Source organism: Aythya fuligula, chromosome 1, assembly GCF_009819795.1.
Source record: "Aythya fuligula isolate bAytFul2 chromosome 1, bAytFul2.pri, whole genome shotgun sequence".
In the NCBI taxonomy this organism is placed as follows: Eukaryota; Metazoa; Chordata; class Aves; order Anseriformes; family Anatidae; genus Aythya; species Aythya fuligula.
In genome coordinates this window covers 43957870-43981146 of record NC_045559.1, presented here as the reverse complement: position 1 = coordinate 43981146, position 23277 = coordinate 43957870, and the positions used below count along the sequence as shown (strand labels likewise).

The 23277-nt window shown below is 42.8% G+C and overlaps 1 protein-coding gene across 1 annotated transcript in view; it reads right to left on the bottom strand.

Annotated features, from left to right (window-relative positions):
- GRIN2B (glutamate ionotropic receptor NMDA type subunit 2B) overlaps positions 1–23277 on the bottom strand; it is a 196272-nt gene that overhangs the window by 97793 nt on the left and 75202 nt on the right. Inside the window, exon 3 of the mRNA XM_032207593.1 lies at positions 15201–15799. Within this exon, the coding sequence (XP_032063484.1) occupies positions 15201–15799 (599 nt within the window). The remainder of the gene's footprint in view (positions 1–15200; positions 15800–23277) is intronic.

Here is a 23277-nt window from a genome sequence, read left to right as displayed (position 1 = left end):
AATGAGAAAAAAAAAAAAAAAAAACAAGAAAAAAAAAAAACAGGCTGGCATTCCCCCTCTGCTACTGAAGCCAGTTAACGTAACTCAAAGAGAAGCTGTCTTGGTAGGGCACATGGTTGCTGATGCATACAGGTATCAAAATGATGCCACGTGGTGGAATTTCTGAGAGTTTCTTTTTTTGCAACATTTCTGCAGAACATTGGAAATTGTAGGCACATACACAACAGATTCTACATGAAAAAGATTATTCATTACACAAAGTCAGGCACTGCAAAATGGGAAATGTCAGCATTACAGTTGCTCAAGCAGCCTGAATGCAGCCCATTTTGCATAACCACTGTGAGTCAGTCCAGAATGATACAATCAACTACATTTTTTCTTGCAGGACCCCTGTCTCGTTCGGTGCACCAAATGCATTGAATTAGGAATCAAGCCTACTGTTTGGAAAAGTGGGCATTAATCAAAGGATAGGTACAGAATGGCTGGAATAAACTGTACAATCAGATGGCTAAGCCAACTGAAAGCTGCATCCCTACCTCTACACAAGGATCAGGGTGATGCCAGAAAAACCTCTTAAACCAGATTCTTTGCAAGCAGCCACTAAATCTGTACACCTCATTTTCTGGATGCTTGACAAAAGATGGACAAAGCCTCTGGCTTCCTTTTTGTCTGGTGGCAATTCCAAACAATATTAGGTACTGTACTGAGAGTTTGATTTTTGGCAAACCAGGAAGTATTGTTGTATCATTAGTTTTGACTCTGTTGAGAGAAAACATGTAATTCAGCCCAATATCTTTTGAATCTGTACACTTTCAAATACCTTTTTTCAAATAAAAAGAAGAGACATATTGAAATGATAAACTAATTTGAATAAGAAATTAAATGTTACATCTAAAATATATTGAAAGAAATCATTCAAATTAAAATTTAAAAAGGGAAATAGTTCAGAGGCTGTTTTGTTTTTCTCCAGGGTTCAAGATGATTTCTGCAAAACAATTAAACAGGATACAAAAAAAAAAAAACAAAAAAAAAAACAGCCTGTATAACTTGCATGCCACCAAATCTCCATTTTTGCATTAAAAAAAAATAATTATAATGAAAAATGGTGCTCAATATTATTTAATATTTGGGGGTGGGGACTCAATTCAAGGAACTGCTGAGTTGAAGTCAAAGAGAAATTTGCTTTGAACTCAGAAAGCATTCTGTGATGATCAGTACTTTGAATAACAAAATTCTAGGTGTCTCAGATGGGCCATAAAAAATTAATAGATATTTTTGACCTTAATCTTGCTGCACCTCAGTTCTCCGCCTATACAATGGATTTACATAAAGCAGCTTTTGTCCTCTCATCTCACAGGAGTAGGGTGAAAATCCACGAACTTGACGATGTACTGAGATACCACCGTAAGGTGTGCCACAGATAACACCTTGAGACAAAGAATTCTCTCTTTGCAGCAGCCTGTGAAAGCAGGCACAATACAAAGCTTAAGGCTGCACATTAAACACAGAGAAGAAAACAAAATACTGAATCACTGCTCAGTTGGGAAATGTCACCCATCCTGCATACAAAAGCAGGCAGGGGTCCTGTGTTGAAAGATAGTATGCAGTCTTGAAACCATTGCTCTGTAATGCGTAGACACACAAGTGCCAAATTAAGATTGCAACCTTAATTCTGGCATTTTCTTCTGTTTGAAGTGCTTGCCTTCGCAACCTAAATAATATTCATCTGACACAGTTGTGTGTGCGTAATATATGAAAGGCTCTTGGCTCGGGGGCCTTGGACTTCACAGAACATTGCCGCAGTCCCCCTGAGTTTTCCTCCCTGGTTATTTTGCTTCCAGCTCATACCGGTTTTGCAGCACTGTATTAGAGCCTGTCTTTTCTGTCTCCCTCCTTTACTACATGTCCTTCCTCAGCCCTGCTTTCTCACCTCCAGCGACCCACCCCACCAGCTTAGCTCTCCTGTGCCTTCACTACTGCATTGTTAATTATTTGCTTGGGCAATCATGATCATTGGACTCCAAGCAGACAGAGGTCTCACTGCATTAGATATAAAGCAGCAAATACGATAGTTAGAGGTTCCCTAATTAAAGGACAGAACTGCAATAGTGTGTGTTGCCTTTCTGCATCCCTCCCCGATGTGGTTAATGCAGCAGAGGCTCCTGTCTCCACCATTTCCTCCTTTGTGACCTTCTACCCAGTAGCTGTACTGGTCAGATGCGAAAAGAAAATCCTTGGCTCACCACATCTGCCTGCAACTGCAGTTCTCAGGCTTTTTCCAGCCCCAGATCCCCATCACCGTCACTACTGTCCAGCTACTATGGTCTTGTCGTCCTTTTCCACATCTCTTTACCTGAACAGAAGCTAAACCATCCCCTACTCCTCACCTGAAGAGGACAAAACTCTGGGCACTCCTGATGGGATAAAATCCCATTCAGAGAACTGCTATGGTTTGGTTTATCCTGCAAAATGTACCCATGTAAAGACAGTGCATGCAATGAGCTTGCATCAAACAAAACAAAGGCACCATTTACTTTTCAGATCAAAAAGCTCCAGAGATACTACTTCTGTTTTTAGCCACATCCAAACATATCAGAATGGGAGACTGGAGAAGACCAAACACTTTCTAACCTGCTCTGCTGATATCATTTGCATATGCTGATGTTATTCAGGAAGAAAAGAAGAGTCACAGGAAAAGCTTTCCAAGCCTTTGGGGGTCCCCAAGGCTCCCCAACAGGTCTGCTAAGCTCACAGTCACAACCACCCTACCTCTCATTTCCACCTGCTCTTGTGGCCCCTTCTCCTTTACCACTAAGTTAACATCCTGCTGTCAGTCAGGTCAATACAGACATCCCTCTTACACCTATTTCTTAACAAGGATTGAGAATCACCCAGCAATGTATTTCTTGGCTGCAGTTCGGCAGCTTTGCCAAGCCTGAACACATTAGGGTGGGAGTATAGGCTGATGTTTCAAAGACTCTACACAAAGGGAAGGACAACTTGGAAATTGCACCCCTTCCTGCCCCCTCCCCCCCAAAAAAAAGACACACAAATAATCCTCTTCTCCCTGGCATCATGATGCCAGTAAGCGCAGATTCCTCCTTTGCTTACATGCCTAGTCCAGCCCTATTGTAAACTGTTCTACCCCTTTTTTCTCCTTATTCCTTCTTTCCATTCTTCCCTCTCTCCTGGCTCTCCCTGGTGAACTGTGAGCTGCAAGAAGCATTCCTGGGCTAGAAATTAACATATTAATGAAGAAAGAGCCTTGAAAAAAGGGCTGAGAGATGGGGAGAAACACAGAGGCGAAGCAGGCAGAACAAAATAACAAAGGGAAGATATAATGAAGAAGGGACACAGAGCCAAAGCACAAAGGGAGAAAAAAAATGCCTTTCTCAGGAACTTGTGCTACTTCAAACACTTCCACGGGAAGCAGAGATGAAAGAGAGGAAAGAAAGGGGGTGGGGAAAATGGGGTGGTTCTTCTGTTTTAAAACAAGGTTTAATATTTCTGTAGAAGAGAATCACCTATTGAAGGAAGGATGAGAAAGATGGAGGATGGGAGAGAGTAACAGAGACACACAAAGGGGACAGGACTAATAACAAGAACAGTGGGCTCATCCCTGGCAGCTTGCAAATCACCACGAGTACGGATGCATAGATGCATCAGTGCAGTCTTTGCCTATGGGTTATTACCTCCTGTGCAACCCTTCTATTTTTTTCTTCTGCAACATACTCCTGAAAGCCTGCCCCAAAATTATGTTGAAAAAGCAGAAAACGTCAATTAGCAAAGACTACCATTGATCTGGCAGGCTCACAAGAGTCCTGCTCCCAGCCCCTCTCAGCACTCTCTGAGGAAAACTGTGGGAAACCCATTAGGATCAGTGGGTAGAGGAGGACGTCATGAAATGGTTAGTTCAAATATCTACACACTTGCTCAATCATCTGGTCCTCTACTTGCCTACCCACCATTTATATCCTTGGTTAGATGCACTACATAAGTCACAAAATTGCTTGTTCAAACATCTAAGCACTTGTTTAATCATCTGTTTGTCTACTTGACTACCCAACACTTACATCCTTGGTTAGATGCACTAAAGAAGAATGTATTCTAAATTTGCTCTTGCACCCACCAGCCAGAACAAGCCCACGACTCACATACCTGCTACAATGCAGGGGGGGGGGGGGGGGGGCGGGGAAGAAAAAAACAGCCCCACATCTCCTTTCTTCTGGGACACGGTGCTTTTTATACTGGTGAGGGAAGAAGGGCCAAGGACTAGTTCTCACTCAGCCATCTCCATACGAGACCCCAGGTACTACCACACAGCTTTCTTTTCTGAGGCTTAAAAAAGCTTCCAGCAAATCCCTCTGTCAAAAGCATGACAAATTTATATGGCTATTTTCCCTCACCTCTTCCTCTCAGATGATATCAGAAGCCTGCAGAAACTTTCTGGTGTAAGAGTCCTCGTGGCCCAGCTTCAGCAGAATGGCCACAGCCAAGGTCACAACATTTGTGCAGCTCCTGGCTTGTGGCAATTGAAAAGGCAGGCTACAAACCACATGGAAGAATAAAGGTCAGTGCCACCCACAGTCCTCCCACATGAGGAACTGGCTGTGTGCCCACCTTGGCAGTAGTCTACCTGCCCTTCACAGTGAGTGTCATAAAACCAAGCAGTGGTGCTTCTTGTTTCTCCACATGCTCCTCCTTCTGCACCATCACCCTGCAATCCTTCTTCGCCTTTCTGTTAGTGCCCTTCTCCAGGGACCTGCTTTCACTCTGCTGATTGATGGCCACGACAAAGATTTCAGAGCTGCTGCAGCTGAGCACCACCATACAGGATGCCTTCTCCATGCCTTGCAAGGACCCAGAAGGCGGTGTAAAAAAGGAACAGAACTGTGCAAACCAGCCTGATTGTCAGTGGAATATGGTGGGTGCCTCTCATCTAAGCAGTTACCCACTTTCCTGTGGCTTGAAGGACCGCATACCTCCACGCTGGTTTACATGGTACTGCCAGTACCACCCATTGTTGGGAGTGCTATGGTCTTCTCATTCAGTTCCCTCACTCTGCCAAACTTTCTTGTTAAACAAATTCATGGAACAATAATAAGCTATCCCAAATCAATTTTACAGCATTGCTAAGCTTGTGCTTTCATCAATTCAAACTTGAGCCTTCCATGAAAAATTGCTTGGAGAAATAAATACAAATTGGTAAATTATTTTTAAGTAAACTCATTCTAGCCAGTCAAACTTGAGCCTTTCCCAAAACTAGCATCTTTCCACAGCAACCAGAGAAACTGTGACTTTGAGCCATCTCCAAGGTGCTTGTTTCATCTGACCAGTTGTCTCACATTAGCAAGACCTCCTCCACCTCACAGCTGCATTGAATCCAAAATAGATCTGCAAGTAGAGTTCCCTCCAGCCATCTCAACTACATGTCTCAAGGAAAAGGAAACTGAGAAGAGGACAGCAGAAAATGCAGAACCGTGAAAGATTGGCCCTGCTGCACCTCCTGGATTTGGGCAATTCAAGGGCTGGAGAGCTCAGCATCCTACACTCCCCCCCTCCCCAGAACAGCTATTTGACAAGAATACATAGAAGGCATACTGAAGAGCAGTTGCTATATTTTCAGATTTATTCAGAGGCTGTAAGCGTCTGTACTTTGCACCTCAAAGTCTTCACAGTCCCTTGGTGATACTGGAGAGCATTCCTTCATGGCTTAAGCACCAGCTCTTCTGAGCTCTCACCATGCCACACGTCACCACTTAGATGCAGAAGGGCAGCGTCAGCATCTTCAAGAAGAGGATGGAAAGCATTTCTTGCAGCAGTCTGTATTTGAGGTACTTCATGTCACTCATCAGGCTTAATCTGTCAGTGTCGCATTATTTTAAGGGGGAGGAGTGCTATAAAAAGCATCCTTTTGGGGGACCATCTTTTATTTACAGCATCTATTACCTACGTGGCTGCATCCTCCCAGAGCTTCATTACATATGACCCTTTTGCTCCCCATCTGATTCTGTTTCTCATTGTCTATGCCCTGTGGCAGGTACACAGAAGTCTTGTTGGACCTCTCCCTTTGCCAAGGGCTGTTTCCAGGGACAATAAGCAGATAATCAGTGTAGAATCTAGATACATCTGTCCAAAACCTGTCAGTTACGGTCTTGTGATAAAGGAGGTCTCTGAAAGCGCATATCCTCTGCTGGTGAACTCTGCAGGCTGGAAAAGCTGCCAGCCTCCTCCCTGAAACCACTTCTGGAACTGCTGGCTGCCTGCTTCACACAGGCACATGAGGAGCATGTGTGGCACTGCCACTAATCTCTTGTGCTTATTAAACAGCCCCAATGTCTTGGCTAAAATCCACCTCCAGCAATTTCATTCTGCCAGCTGAAACGCCTCTCACAGCTCCAGTGAGGTGCAGTATTCATCTCTGCTTCGTACTACGTGCTGTTAAACCATTGCTCTATTTCACCCCAGAGATGGTTGAATTTTAGTAGTGAATTAAGCCATCCCTTTCTAGTTTGTAAAGTGCTTTGGAATTGCAGACAAAAGATACTACAGCCTGTCATAAATAAATGTTAAGATGCTGACACTGCTTCTGGAGGTAGCCATCTTGCTGAAAAATGATTTCATTTGTGACACTAATAATACAGGCAAGAACACTGGGCAAGACACTGAAAACTCATTTCCATCTCGTTTTAATACTGCTTCAGAAAACAGAGAAAAAAACAGCCTCAAGTCAGCATTTGTTTTTAACCACTGTCAGGCCACAGAGGTTTGTGGCTTTTCAGCCCAGCGTGGCAGCTCTCCTCCACACCAGCTACGCCACTAGTGAGTAGACTTCTCACCCAATTACCTGACGTCTCGCCAGATCCTTAGGCAGACCAACCCAAATCTGTTTTTCAAGCATTTTCCATGCTGTGTTACTGCAGAGAGGAACTCTAATCACCTTACAATCTTTACTTCATCACGACAGGTGTGGAGACCTGTTAAGCGTGATATAGCAAGCTCAGAAGCCTCTCCATGGGGGTGGAAAAGAGTTTTCTTTGTAGAAAGAGGGGTGGCAGCATTCAGCCTGATTGATCATTTCAAGGGCACTATGGTCAAATTTTAATATTCATTTTATATTAAGGTGCTTGCAGGCTTGAGTAGGGACATTCTGTTATTTAAATGAGGAAAGAATATGTTGTAGGAATGACAGAGCAGGTAGTGGACTGGACAAGCTGGCAGGTCTCTGCCATTTCTAGTCTCTTTTTTCCTTTTTCATTTGCATTTGAGCATTTTAAATATCACATGTTTAGATTATCTGTCATTCAAATATTTTGTGGAATATAGTATGCAGTGAATGCAAAATACACAACAGTGACATTAAGGTAACATACACCCCCTTCAAATGTTTATATTTGTTGCAAAATCTATTTTTCTAGCCTTAACAAAACAAGCATTCCTTGTCCAACACTACATATTGATTTTTAAAGTTTGAAGTGCAGCTAGCTTTGAGTTATTTGTCCACACCAACAAAAATCCCACTGCTGGATAATTATTTGAAAGCAGAACAAATGCATTCATTTCACACTTTCATGAATCAAAATTGGATGAACAGGTTTTTTTGCTCAGGTTTTCCAAAATGTTCACCTCCAGACTGACGATGAAAATAAAATTTGCTACATGAAATAAAATGTATTTTTAAAATCATAACTGTTTGAAAATAGACCAGTGCAGAGGGCTGTGAGCTACCGAGAGGTCTGGATTCTGCACACTTTACAAGTGTTTGAAGCCACAGCTCAGTTTGGTCTATTTGAGATAAGTATTCAGCTGTACCACAGATATGCAGATCCATGTTTTCCCAAAATTTGGATGCAAAACTCAAGTACACCCTTAAAGCAATGACTCTGAGAGGAATTTCAGCAGCAGCAGCTAGTCAACAGCACTTTAAGCCTCGATTCAGCAAAGCACTTAACCGTGAGCTTAGCTTGAAATGTATACAATGATTTCTTAGACTAAGCGCATGCAGCAAAGGCCACTTCACCCACCCCTGAGCTGCAGGTGCCTCTGGAGGGGAGTACACCAGCTCCTTAACAGGATTTGGCACCATCACACAGCAGTGTAGGGCAGAAAGGGGAGAAGAATATCCCATCTGAAGTTAAAATCGCAGGGATTGTTTTAAGACTCCAAAATGTCACAAATAAATCTCAGCCCGGACACACCAGGGTTAAAGCTTAGAGTTTCTGCCAAGAAAGGCCATCTGATTTTATTTTTTTTTTTTTCCTTTTATTCATGGATTTCTGCCAGGGATGAACGCTGTCCCAGCCCCACGGGACGGAGCCACTAGGCGGCGTGCCGGGCTGGTGCCTTGTCACACCGCATCGTGAGCCCAACCTGCATCAAAGGGATGAGATAGCTGCTCCGGAGTTGCATAGGGAGCCATAGCAACGCAGCAGTTCCTATTTTTAAAAACTTGAAAGATAGTAAGAACATTAAGTCTGAGGGTAAAAAAAAAAAAAAAAAAAAAAAAAAAAAAAAAAAAAAGCATTTCTATCAGGGAAAAAAAAAAGCACACATTCCTTACAGGATCCAGTGATGAAACCACAAGTGGCTAGCCATTGATTTGCAGGTGTGCAGGTCTCTGAAATACCCCCACAGCCGCAACAAGCCAGTCCCTGAAGGAAGGAGGCTGTTTCTCACCTTCTCTCCCCTGATCTGCTAAAGCAGGTTTTCATATTCCCTGGGGCAGTTTAAAATCCACAGAACCCCGGCTGTATTTTGTGACTGGGGGAAGATGCTGCTGTGGCTGATGCCAAACCACAGCCACACCACAGCCAGAGCTGAGTTGGTGGTTTCACACCGCTTCCTTCAGCTGCACCACAGAGGAAGGATTTTTATTCACTTTTTATGAAGAGCATGGAGAGCTTGAGTGCGCAAGTGAAAGCATATTGTCACCAGCAAGTGAAGTTGCCACAGTATTAGCACTAATTGGACTTGGCTGTGGTGCAGGAGATGTCTCAGAGGGCTGGAAGCAGAACATGGACATTTTCCCGTCTGGAAACTGATGGCGCATAATGAAATTCATTCCCAGCTGGTGGATTTTGGAGGCCTTCATGAAAGGGCCTGTCCTCTAATCAAAAGATAACCCTTGCCTAAAGCCCATGACTTCACTTGAATCCTCCCACCCTATTTTATTTGCAGAGAAAATGAAAAATCCAGCTGTCCACACAGAGCAGGTGCCTCCTCTCCCACTCACAGAAAGCCCAGCTCTTCAGGACCAAGGCATCTTGCTCCATCTGCTAAGGAACAGACATTTTGCTGTCCTCTTGCCCCAAATCATATATTCTCTTTCAGAAGCCAGGGGTCTTCAGTCTCCTACCAGCATGTCATGCTGGCTTGCATTAGACCTCCCCGAGCAAGACAGCCAGTAGGAGATGCAAGGTGGGGGAGGAAAAAATAAAGAGAGCCACAGTGCTATGCAAGCAACAGAAACCAAGGTGACGTACAGCAGGGGACACAGAGAGGCAGAGAGACCCTGGCAGAGGCAGGAGGCACTGGCCAGCCCCGGCCTCCAGCTGCTGCTGGAGCAGTGGCAAGAACAAGCAGATTTCAGCACCAGGGATCTCTAATCCATGAGCAGCGCTCACGGCACGTGCTGCCAGCTAGCACCAGCCTGACAGCAGCCAGGTACACGGACCAGCAGGGACATAACGAGCTGCTAACAAGACCCCGGCTTAAAGGCTCCGAAAGGTCAAAAGTTACATATGCTCCCTTGCCCTCCAAGTTTCTGAAAAGGGCAATTTCTGCATCAGTGGGAACATATCATTTATATCTTCTCTCTCCTCCTCGCAGGAGTTAAGAAGCGAGTCTTAGCACTGTGCCTCCCACTACTGGAGCAGGGCTTCCCAGACACTGGGCAAGCAGGTCCCACCAAAGCCAGTGAGACCTCAGGGCCGGCCAGTGCTCTTGGTTATAGCACAAGGTTCACTCATTAGTCCTACAACTGGAGAAAGGGCTATGGCACAAGTTCTCCTTTCTCCATTCCTGCTCTCAGCTGCCTTGCTGAGTTGTGTGGAGGTACGTCGCTCACTTGGCTGTGAGACGACCTCCATGACAGTACCTGCAAATGACATATGATAATCCTTGAGTCTGAGGTGACAGGCAATACCTACTGTGGCCGGAGAAAAAAGGGCAGCAATCTTATTGTACAATCCTACTGCAAGTACTTTTAGTACTCACTGACTCACTATTCAGCTGTCCCAAGCCCCAGCAACTCCTAATTTCCACTTGGGGAACATGGTCCCGTGAAAACAGAGCTTGTCCTTGATGTCTCAGGAAAAATGTTTTCCAACTGTTCATCAAGGGATCTTTTGCATTTCTTAACTGGTTGACACAGAAAGCTCCAGATGAAAGTATTTCACCCGAAGTGGAAGTATCATGTCCAAACAATGCACCAAGCTAGCTTACCAGCTGTTTTCATATTTGAGGAATCTGAGGTGCAGAATTTAACTTACCTTTGTTCCCCCCTTAATTTATTTCTTTGCAAAGGCAGTATAATTCCACATTTGTATTTTCATTCCAAAGCAAATGCTTCGCTGCACTTTTTATTAAAATGAAATCTGGTGTGTGCAGCCTGGTGTTAAATGAGAGACTATTAAAGCCAATCAGTGGAGAACTCATTAGTAACCCTACAACAACAAACTAGTAGTTATGGCCCAGCATTCACAAGCAGTCATGACAACCAGTAGGAAGAACCCAGGTCTCGTCGAAGGCTGTAATAAAAACATAGCTTATGTAGTCCAACGACTGAATATCCATACAAAACGGCTGATCTTCTATTTCTCAAATGATATGTGCCAGAAATCATATTCTTTTCTCATGACTCATCCTTGAATACCTCTCTCAAGAATACTCTTGTCATTTAGCTATTTCTTCCCATTTCTAAAATGTAATGAGAAGCACCCATCCTGAGCTCAAGGAAATCTGTCCCATCAATTAAAATAACTAAATAAGCAGAAGGCTGCCTATAAACACATCCACCTCTGCCCACTCACTCCTTAGTAGCCATGGTGAAAGGAGAATAGAAGAGTTTTGCAGAATGCCTAGAAGGTTAGCAACTCCACTTGGAAAGGCTAAGAGGGAAGAACTCCAAATCTGAGCATCTCTCCAGAGGAAAACCCTGTTAGAAACTCCTTCCCAACCTCTGAAATCTTCTTGCTTGGCAGAGCAGAGTAGAAGCACAGTGATTTGCTGAATGGAGGGGAGAAGATCAGCCATCAAGATAACTATAAGCTTTGTGGACTGGAATATTCAAATCAGATCACTTTCTGGGACAATGGAGGAATAAATAAACGGATACCTATTAAAAACAAAACAAAGAATTAAAGAGCGCAATTGAACTGGAAAACAGCATGTGGATAGTTAGACTCCAACTGATCACCTAAGCCTATTATTAACATAAATTGAGATATATCCCTCACAGAGTAAAACTTGCTCAAGAATCCTTCAAAAAGAAAAATAACAATACTTGTAGAATGAACCTTCCTTAATGTATCACACTCTTACTAGTTAGTGGAGTTATCTTGCCAGCAGGTTCTTTTCTAGGACAGAATTTACAATGTTCAATGGTCAAGATCACACTTCTGCAGTTCCAGTCTAACACAAAGGAGTATCAGCTTCAAGATAGACAAGAAACAGTTGCTATGAGACCATTATTAATATGAGAAGATGCACATCAAACACCTACAGTGGTGAGAAATGGCATTTAGATAACAGTCCATCTCAATTTATTTATTTTTTTGTGCTTGCAGACATACCTCAAGGAAAGCTTTGTTAACCCAAGCACTTGCAAAAACAAACAAAAGTGCCAATGAAAGAAGGGGCAAAAACATAGAGAAATTGAGTTTTCTTTCTGAATTTCAGCAACATTTGGTCCAATTCCTCCTCAATCCATTATGAACCCATAGAGCAGGACCATTTGATTTTAGTTGCATCCAGAACTATTGAATGTTAAGGAAAAAAAAAAAAAAAAAAAAAAAAAAAAAAAAAAAAAAAAAATGTAAGAAATTATTAGGGTTCAAAAGCAGATCTTGGGAAATGACTAATTCACAGTGTTAGTGTATAATGTGCCCAGCTGAACTAAATTACACATTTTTTTTAGTTGTATGTGTCACTCTCCAAAGAACAAAATGGGAAAATTCTTTTATTGTACTGACTCCTAGCTATGGATTTGAAGCAAATCAGACCTCTTTGGATTAGCTTCAAGAGTTTCTGAAACACCAGCTACGTGGTGATGTATTATCTGAGGTCACACACACTTTGCAGTCTCCCCAGACATCAAGCCCACGTACATACATTTCTCTATTCTGTGTAGGCATGTGGAGGGGGAACTGTAAGTTGCAGATGGCTGAATATAGTATTGCCAGGTCTGGGGCAGGACTATAATTAGTTTTCCAGAACCTTCATTCCAGTCCAAAGTATATCAAGAGAGGTTTAAAGCTTAGGATATAGTGAATTCCAGTGGTTCAACATGACTTGAAGGTATGAACACAGATTATAACCATTAACTTCTGTGGACCTTGGTTCAGGTGGTGGGGTGAACTTATACCTTCAAGCTAGCTTCTTCCCACTTCCTTCTCCCTCTCGTCTGCTTTTCCTTCTGCCCAGATTCAGGCTGTGAGGCTGAGCTTGAAGCTCAGCACATTTTGATTGAAACTTTGGATTTGTAAAAGCAAAAGCTAATTTTGGACACCATTAGCTTTTATATGCCAAAAGGTGCCTGAAAGTAATTTCATTTAAAAAGAAGACCAAGCACACAACCTACTAGAGGTCACACTGTTTAACCACCTCACTCAGAAGTACCAATGGGGTGGAAACATTTGCAGGAGGCAGAACCCCCAGCCTGGCAGAGCACAGGTCAGCGCTGTGCGAGGCAAAGCGAGTATTTGCACGGTGATCACAGAAGCAACTGCAACACAGTGTAATGATTTCTGAGCTAGTTCAGGTGCCTGCAGCAATCTAAGCACTGGCAGAATGGAGCTTGGCATGGACTAATTGACTCTGTTTCTCAGAGAGACTGATGTCAGTACCCAAACTAAGTTGGGTATATCTACACATATCTGCAGTCATTGCTGTGAATGTTATACCCCAAGTAGACAAGGGAGAAGGAACAGAATGATTTGGGCCATGAAGGTGAGAAGAAATATAATTCTTTCAAAAGTGACAAGAGCTGCTTTAGTGTGGGGTGCCCAGGCTTCGGGGCATATCTACGCTGCACAACAGTGCTGTCATATTTAGAGACTCAAGAGTCCCTGAGCCAGTGCCTCCTATCCAATGCAAAGGAGTGCTATGCAGAGTCTGATGACTGCTCACAGAAGCATAGCTATATGGGTGTGATATTATGCACAGGCTAATTAGTAGAAGGTCTCTGCAGAACACAGCATCACACAGCAGGGGACAACATTTTTTTTTTCTAAAGAAATGCTGAAAAGTTACAACACAACTCCCCTCCAAAATCCCTACCCATTTGGAAAGGTTAAAAGCATCCTGCCTTTATGCTACTTCTGAAAACTTTGTATATATTAAATATATTCTCCCTGTTTAATTATTCCAGGGATGACTCAATGGAGCAGCACGCAACACCCCTTTCCACTAAGCCTAACTGGGAAGGAATTCAATAAAAATATTGGGCACCTTCGGTGATCCAAGACTTGCAGACAACAAAAAGAGTGAAATACGGAAAGAGGAAATCAAGGCAATGAGACCTGGTAATATGTCAATGGATCACAGAGACGAAGAACAAATAGCAGACAGAGTCATGGGCAATCTAATGGGTAAAAAAGGAGACTTCTTTCAATCCACAACTTTCAGGCAACACAAAATCACGTTCTGCTTTTTTGTCCACCAGTCCCTCTATTTTCCTAGTACAGTTTACAGCAAGAGGTCACAGCACAGAAACCAATCCATCACATTTACACTACTACATGATTCATGGAACAAATGAATAAAGATGCTGCACTCTCTGTGGCCACGACTCTCAACAGCTACTACCTGGATTCCCCATATCCTACTGCAAAGGAACTGACATGCCCAAGGATTTTATATGTAAAACACTGGAGAATGACAGCTGAGCAGGTCAGGGGACATCTGGCTAATTGCAGATATCACCTCCCCCAACTCTTCCCATGTCTAATTATCTGGGTTGCTTAGCTACACACTCAAATTCTAGCTGGGACAAAAAAGGAAGATCTAGTAATCAGAGGCTGTTCCATCGCATGCTTCCTCTGTGGCCTCGAGCAGACATCTTAGCACTGTTTCTTCAGAAAATTTGAATCTGAATTAGACAAAGATGATTAATTCAAATAGGTTTTAATAGGTTTTCCTTTTTTTTTTTTTTTAATATCCTTTGCCATCTATAAAAACTCCCAGTCCTGATGGAGGTGCTTAAGTTCTCTATGTAATGTGCATAGAGAACGAGACATAAAACAGCAAGAGGACACTGGCCAATGAGATGCCAATGAGCAGGATGCACAAGTCCATCCTCTTTGAGTATACTGGATGCCTAAGGCACCTGAGGACTTTAAAAGCTTTAAGGATTAAGCAGGAGCACACCAGAGTTCTTGACCCTAGCTCTTTTTACAGCTTTAGTTCTCCAGACCACTCTGCACTTCCTTCTCTCCTGTGATTGAAGGGTAATGGGCAGCAAGACACTCAGTACACAGACAATAAGTGCCATGAAAATATCCCAGGTAGGTCACACAACCATCACCTCTAAAGGACACCTGTTCATGTATTATTGATGCCTGGAACAGAACCTGGGGCCTTCTAGATTTAAATACAAAAATCCCCACTGCCTGCAGCAAGAATCCACCTGACACTTACAGACTCATTTGTGCAAAGACTCTCCAAGAAGTTCAGCACTGTTATGGAAACAAACCTGTTATGCATCAAGGGGCACACCCAAAATTTGCATTATGCCTTCATTGTGCCTTTGTCTTGTGTTGGCTTCCTCTTCATGTGGTGTGGCTGCTTTCAAACAGGATAACAGTACTGGCATTCAGGACTTAGAGCAAAGCAAGCCCCACCATTAGCACAGCTCCCCTTGCCCAGGTTCTAGCCAACACAACCCACTGATCCAGTGCACCATGTCCTAGTAAAATTATTCTAGTGGGCAGAGGTCCTTTGTGACCCCTCTTTTGTAAGGCTAGGCCAGCCCTCTCCCTTACCTGTTGAGCATGTTTGACTGGTAAATCCTTTTCTCCTGGGTGTTGTAACAGCTGCTCTTGGGCTCAGGGATGAAGCTGTGTTCAGACAGCATATCAGAAGCAGCCGTGGTGATTATGGCTATTCCATCCCTCACTCTGGCAGGAAGACCGTAGTCCCATTCATCATATGAGACAGAGATGAGCCCAGTGGGGAACTCGGATGGCACTGTGTCTGTATCCCCTGCCACCAGGCTGGGCACGATCCACGTGTAACCATAGCCTGTCAGACCCACAGAGTTGGCCACCTCAAAAATGTAGGTGGCCTCTTCCTTGGTACAGTAGAGGAGGATAACAGGGCTTTGGAGCTTCTTGAGCTGGTTTTGGATCTTTGAGTCCCCATCATCCAGGGACATGTCCAAGAGGAGGACCTCCTCCAGTTCCCAACCCACAAAGCTGTGTTCAATGGTACTGCGGATCTTGTTCACAAAGTCCTGGTAACCAGGGAAGTAAGTTGTGACAATGGAGAAGATGTACCAGTCATATTCTTCCATGATGTTGAGCATGACAGAAGCTTGCTGTTCTATTGATGGGCCAAACTGGAAGAACATGGATGACTCATCCTAGAATAGAAAGCCAAAGAGAAAAAGAGAAAGAGAAAACAAGAATAGGTCAAAGGAAATATACAACATTGCTAGTCAACCCATTGAGCATGTAGAGGGAGGCATGCAGTCAGAATCTTACACTTCATGTCTTGGCCAGAGTCTAAGGATTTTTAACAAAGTGAAGCAAGTGAAAAGGAAGTAAAAGCCTTTTTATGACCAGCTGTCCTTAATTTATTTTTAAAGGCAGGTTGCTGAAATTACTTAAAGGTTTCAAATGTTAGGCATGATTCTAACAGACAGAGAACAAGTGGTGCACAAGTGAGGCCAGAAAGAGATATGCAAAGTATGCCATATTTGCAGAAATTAACAGCTTTAATCCCAGGATTATCACAACCATATACATAGGATAAACAAGGTACATGTTAATTACAAATACATAACCACATATATAGGATAAACAGCTCTGATTTTGATTTTCGGACAGTCACTCTAGTCTGAATATCCAGACTGAAATATACCTAGAGTAGGAAGAACCATTGGACAGAAATAGATCTGAGAACCTCTATTGCAAGTTCCTCTCAGAGCAAGCAGTAACACAAGGTACTATGACTCTGAAGACTCAGTCTTAGAACAATATAAAACCTACTAAAATTGAAATAGAATTCTAAACCATCAAGGTTTTGTTTATACCATGTTTTAGAGAAATGTTAGCTTAATATTTCTCTTGCTATTGCCTCCATATCCTTCCACCATGCCATGTTCATCTTTGCAAGAATCAGAACATGCACTTTTTTTATAACTCCCAAGACTATAAAAGGGTTATATACAGATCTCATCTCTTCAATGGCATAATGCACGCATTCTTTGTCCTGAGATTTCACAAGATAGCAGGCTTTCAATTTTTAACAGATTTGGTAAAATCCAAATCCCACTTTTGCATGGTTCCTGATGGAAAGGCCCTTCCCAATATGTTATCCTATAAACTGATCTCCACCTTTTAAAGTCAACTGCAGATTCCCACTGACTCCTGTAGAATAGGATTTAATCACAAAGGAAGAAGAAAAAAAAAAAAAAAAAAAAGCAAAGAAACAAACAAAAAAATCAGAATTAAGGTTATCTTTACATAGAAATTCATATTAAGATAACAAAATCCAATCACTACTTTTAGGAATAAGATAGCAGCTCTGCCTTCTCTCAGTCAGCCAGAAGAGTTGAACCAGAGATCCAGAACAAGGTAGTCAGGAGTTTTAGATCTGGGGGAACTCATTGTGAAAATGCCCCAAAGCATTACCTCAAGACATTCACATTTAGAACAGCTCTCTACCAAATTCACTCTCCAACAGTTTAGCAGGTAGAGATGGTTTTCAGCAAGGGTGACAGTTAATCAGACATCCATCCATTGTTTTTGTCATGTTTTTTATTAATTATTGTCATTTTCTCTATTGGCAAAACATACCATTGCTCAGCAACTCCACGAAAAAAATCTCTGATCTTGTAACCAGCCTTCAGCTGTTTATCTTCCCTGAACTCCCTGTGGGTCACAACCTATACCAAAGAGTTCTTGTTCCCAGATCCCAGTGCCTTTCCTATGAGGTTGTGAAAGTACTTTTGGGCTGCTCTTTGCTCACTGGAAAAATAAATGTACACAAAAAAGAAAAAAAAAAAAAAAAAAAAAAAAAGCAAATTGGAGATGAGACAAGACAATAAATAAATATATAAATAAAAGGAACAGCAACCGAGCCTCACAATCTGTGGAAAAGAGCTCGTATTTTCTAATCATTGGAATTCACCCCTTCTCCTACAATTGCACTCAGGAAAAAAAAATACTCTTTCAATGAAGAGATATGCTTTATCTTTGAAGCTTGTGGATAAAATCAGGAAAGCCAGATGAAAGATTAAACAGCTGTCACGGCACCTGCCTGATATTGAAAACAGCCTGAACAAGAGTCTCCAATACCCTTCATTGCACTGCGCCTTTGAAAGCCACCTGTAGCAAACTGAATGCTACAGTGTGAACACTCAGCTTTACCATAACATAAGAATGCAAGACACCCACAGTGGTAACTAGCATTTATTTATATATTAAATTCAACAAAAAACTTTTCTATTCTTATGCATAAGAATCTCTGCACTGAATGCGTGTTTCCAGTTTCTAGTAGAGTGTCTAAGAGTTGAAGGACCTGGCTACTGAATTATGGGAAGATTGAACACACAGGATCTTGAATTCTTTTCTGAATAAAATATTGGGTGCTTTCTTCAGTGACAAAGAGGGGACATGAGGTGGTAAATCCACTAGCATGTCAAGGCTGTGGAGACACATTCACATATAGTAGTTACTAGACATGGTAGGGAACTGCCCTACCACATCTAGTAACTACGAGGGTTCTGCCGTCATTGCTGTGATTCAAAACGCAGCCAGATGCTCCAACTAAAGCATGTGCTGGCAGTTCATTCCACATAAGTGCACAGCACAGTTGAAAGAAATTCAGTCCCAAAGGCTCAGGCAGAAAATTCAGCACTCCTTACTAACCATAGCATATCAGAACATCAAAAATCAATACACCAAATAGATAGCTTTACCACAATCCAGCTAAACAATTCCTCTCCATCAAGAAACATATGCATCTGTCCTTAAAGAGCATCGACCACTTGGCTGTGCATGTAATAATTGCTCTTGAGCAACTGCTTGCATTTTTATTACAGAAGCAGCAAGAAGAGGCAACTTATATTCAAAATGTGAGCATTAAGGAGGTGCAAGCCAGACCAGCTTGCACCTTGGCAAGATGTTTCTTGGCACTTAATCACCCCAATAGTTGGGTAGCCAAATGTTCTTCATTCTCTAACCAACTCAGCACTCAGAAAAAAAAAGACGGGTGAGGGAAGAAGGACAGACAACAGTGTGGAAGAAAGTGTCCCTCTCATAATAAATCAGGAGAATTGCTGATGGAGCTGGATGAGAATCTCAGTGAGTGCCTTTTAGGGTATAGAAAACCAAGTAAGAAATATTCCTGAGAGCCACAGTTTCCTTATTTTTGACCACACCTGATGGATAGCCAAGGAAAAAGAGAAAACGCTGAACTGACGGAGAACCACAGAGTTATCAGAGGTGGAATTTGACCTCACTGTGGTGCTACAATGAGAGACTAGATTAGGAGGCAGATCCAAGTTTTTTACCTACAGGTTCATTAGTGTTTTATTAGTCTAAAACCAGAAAGGAGTATCTTACCCCTCCAGATATTAAAGACTTCTATAAACACTGCAAGCTCCTATTTTTCTCCTGCAGAAATTTCATATTCCACCCTCCCCTTTTTCACCCTGGAAGAGCCAAAATATGGTTCAACATCGCCACTGGGAGACAGATTTAAGTTTGGGATTGGGACGGGTTGAGTTAGAAGGAGATGTCCCTCACACTGCACATACAGAGGTTAAAAACAATCCTCTGGCTACATTAGAAAAGCTTGTCTTTTTTCTACAGCCCTCCACCTGCAAGCCTGGGCTCCCCCATAGCTAACTGCTGCAAGATGCTGTAAGATGCAGTGGAGGTGTCCCTCACCCAGTCTGGAGGAAGAGAGACTCCATTACAGGATCTCAGTCCTCCAGAGATCCTACTACTCCCCCACCATAACCCAGCAAGGTCAGGGATCTGTGGTTTGCAGAGCTGAGCTGGAGGTGGAGCCAATCGACTGACACAGCACCACTCCCCAGCTGACAGATGGCTTCCCACAGAAAATCTGCTCGGAGTTTACCGATGCTGGGACAAGTATTGCCTCCCCCTCCAGCATGTTTAACCCCTCAGAGAAGGAGGCTGGACTGCACGTGGTGAGGGAGCAAAGGCACGCACACTGAGGACTCCTCTTTGAGAAAGGTGCCTAGGTGGGTGGAGATGGGTGTGGTGCAAGATTCAGGAAATGACCAAGTATTATTGCCAGTGCTTCTACATTGTCAAATGCCTTCTGTCCCTGAAGGGTAGACCCATGTAGATGCTGCACTGGGGGCCAGATGTGACCCCCACCCCGGACCTGGGATGATAGCCCCTGACAAGGCTCTTGAAGGAGCCCTCCTGCAGCTACACCAGTTGAAACCAATCTCTGCTGTTTAGCAAACCATTTACCTCTGCTGTGGCAGGAGAGGTCCCCAGGGTGCTTTTCTCACAAGTTCTTTCCTAACAGCCTCTCTGGATTCCCAAGACAAGCAAAAACAATTACTGCCTTGCAAACATCTTACTGTTGAGAGCAAAACAGCTTCTCAGCATGGGGCAATCTTGAGAACATCCCATCCCTAAAACAAAGGAATGTAGGATCCCCAAAACCAGTTGCAGTGAGCCAGTCATCTTGAGGAACTAGAGAGCCTTCCACTAAGATATAGCTGCTGATTTAGGAAGTAAGAAGATTGGCATTTTATGTTTCCTTCTAAGGTTCCTCTGTGTAGATTATTCAAATATAATCTGGCGGTGTGTGTGTCATGCTGAGCTGACATAATGGCTGAGCCTCAAACAGATCTTTAGTACTGCTAGCAAGTTACTTAGTATCAGTGCAAGTGCCAGAGCCCACAAGGCCCAGGTGTGTCAAGTTATACACAAGGATTAAGTGTGTGAGGAGTGAGTCAAGAGCATATTTTTGCAAAATGCCCTCAGCTGCTGTCTTTGCACAGGTGCAAGAGAAATACAGATTGTTCTGCTCTGGGAGTGGTTCCTTTTCATTAGGCTTTTGGAAGTATCAGTATACCTCATACCCATTTACCAATGTATTAAAACACCTGTGCTGCCATAATGTAGTGACTGGGATGTGTCCTTCCCATCTTTTCCAGTGCTCTGGTTTGCAAAGGGGATTCTGTAAGATCTTCATGATTTTGGGCCACTATACCTTTTCAAAGCCTTGTTATCACTTTCCTGATTTAGAAGAAAAGTTGTGTGTCTTTAGTACTGTCTTGATTTGCAAAATTCCTCTATGACCTACAGACAAATCACATAGGGCTCCCTCTTGTACAGACTTCAGCCCTACCTACCACAGATTTTATGGAGGCAAAAAGGAGTGAGCAAGCACCAAACAACTTCAGGGAAAACACAGACCTTAATTTCCCTACCTATGTATTTCTTTTCTTCAAAACTGAGACACCACTGTGTACCTATTTGTCACAGTCCTGGTGGGATACCTGATTCAGAAGGAGTTTTATTGTTCATGATGGAAAATGCCACAACAGTTCAAGGTCTTATAATTAAATTTTCTATATTTCTGAGTCCATTTATTATAACAAATCTGACAGGAAATCAGGATCTTTGTTGCTTAAGTGTTCATTTACTGCTGTTTATTCTTACCACAAATGCATCACTGCTTCTGGCTAGCCTGGAGCCAGAATCTTCTGCCTGTTTGTTTTTCCTCCCCACGTTTAATTTTTTTATTTAGTTTTCAACAACTCAATACAATAAAACTCTGTTTTTAAGATTACCCTACTGCCTCTTTCTGTTTGAGTACTCTTCTTGAGCGCTTGCACTAGGGAGCATGAGAATATAGTGGCACTACAGCCCTAGCACAATGTCCCCGTGGTGGAACTGGGGACTAGAACAGTGTCTCTGCATCCATCACATACACACATTTCCACAAAAACACACATTTGCAGCAAAGCCTACTCAAAATAAGGCTGGACTGTGTCATTTGTTAATGACACTCTTTCTAGCTGATACTATTCAGTAGGATTTCAAAACTCTCCTATCTTGCTACAGTAGGTTCCCTGGGTTATTACTGATTTTGGCTTGCACAGCAGGTGGAGCAGATGACCTCTTGCAGTCCCCTCCCAGTGCTCTGATTCTCTGATGAGCAAATCATTCTTAGTGTAAATCTTCAGAGCTGCCCTGGGAACATGCTGTCATTGGGAAGTTCAAGTTTGTTAGGTGCAGAAATGTGGTTGACATAACTATATTTATCAGTTCCCTCACTTGTTCTAGTAATAACTATTGAAGGTATTGGCCTTATTTGACAGAAGGTCACATCTCAAAGATGATAGTCACAGAGAAATTATTACAAATATTCATATATGACTGAGAGACATGTTTCAATGTCTCCACTGAGCGAAAGGCAAGCAGAACTCAAGACACCATCAGCATGGCCATTGGGCACACATGGCACAAGACAAGCCAACACACCAAGGGACATCATAAGAGACAGGAAGGAAAACGGAGGTTGTCACAGCTGGAAATGGAGTGTTTTGGGCACATACAATACAAAGCCAGAGGAAAACAGGACTCATTCTTTCCACTGTTCACACAGTTTGAAACTTGTCATAGCAGAAACAAAGCCCAGACATACATGGTACCAGGTGGCTTTGACAGGATAAATACTGTACAGAACCATTAACACTGTGACAAATTAGTAGAGGGCAGTAAGACCCCTCTTTTACAGGCCAGCATTTTGCTGTCTTTCTGGTCCCTGCTGTAGTGCACCCAAGTAGACAAGAAAGGTCTGCAGCAGTCAGAATAGTTGTTGACTCTCTAAGTCTTCTCTGGAAGTAACCATCACTGGTGGCTGCTGCGAATAATTGTGATAAGGAATCTGGAGTTTCCAGTCTAGCTCAGTTTTGTTACCCTGATAAAGGGTAACAAAGGAACCAAGATTCACATGTACAGTGATATTAACTATACACTTAAGTATCAGCATATACACAGCCTCCAGTTGTGGTTTGGGCATTAATCTCTGTGTAGCAATGAAACTGATTTGTTGCAGAGCTTTAGCCCAGGGGCAACTGTGTAAGCACTCTAGCACCAAGGAGCTCCTGAGAGTCATAATGAAAAGGTCTTTGATTAAAGATGACTCAAGGGCTGAAAACAGCTAAGAGATTTCCAGTTTCCACTTAAGAGTCTGCAGAAATCATTCGTCCGAAGCATTTTGCAACAGAGGAAACAAGAGACACCCTAGATTTTGTTATCTTGATCTTTGGAATGTTTCACTACCACATGCATTTAATGAACAAAATGAAAGAGTCAAACACATCTGGACCATTGTCCAGTGGAATCCTGAGGAAACACCAAAGGTTGTTTGCAACAAACACCAAAGGTGAGGGGTCCACCAGCTGTGAACTTCATAAGCAATCACTGGTGAAAGCAGACTAATATACGATGGTATGTCATACCAGCTTCTCAGAGCATCACATATGGATGCCAGCATTTTTCCGCATTGGGGAAATGTCAGTTAGCAAGCTGCCAAGATAAACAATTTTCACATCAGGCATATTGCATTTCCATTTTCACCTCCATATGTGTGTGCTTCCTTGTTTGATGAGCTTACATATAACGGATTAAGCCACTGGTCACTCTGGGTAGATTCCCCTGTCAGGTGCCATGTTATACCACACTGGCAATCTAGGCAGTCCCAGCTCAGACAAACCCACTGACTGGGATCCTGACAGGGTGAGCCCAAAACAATTAGAGGAAAGCCAGACTGCCCCATTACTCATCCATTCAATTACATCATGGTGTTTGCCCAGGGATTCTTTTCTGGCTGTCT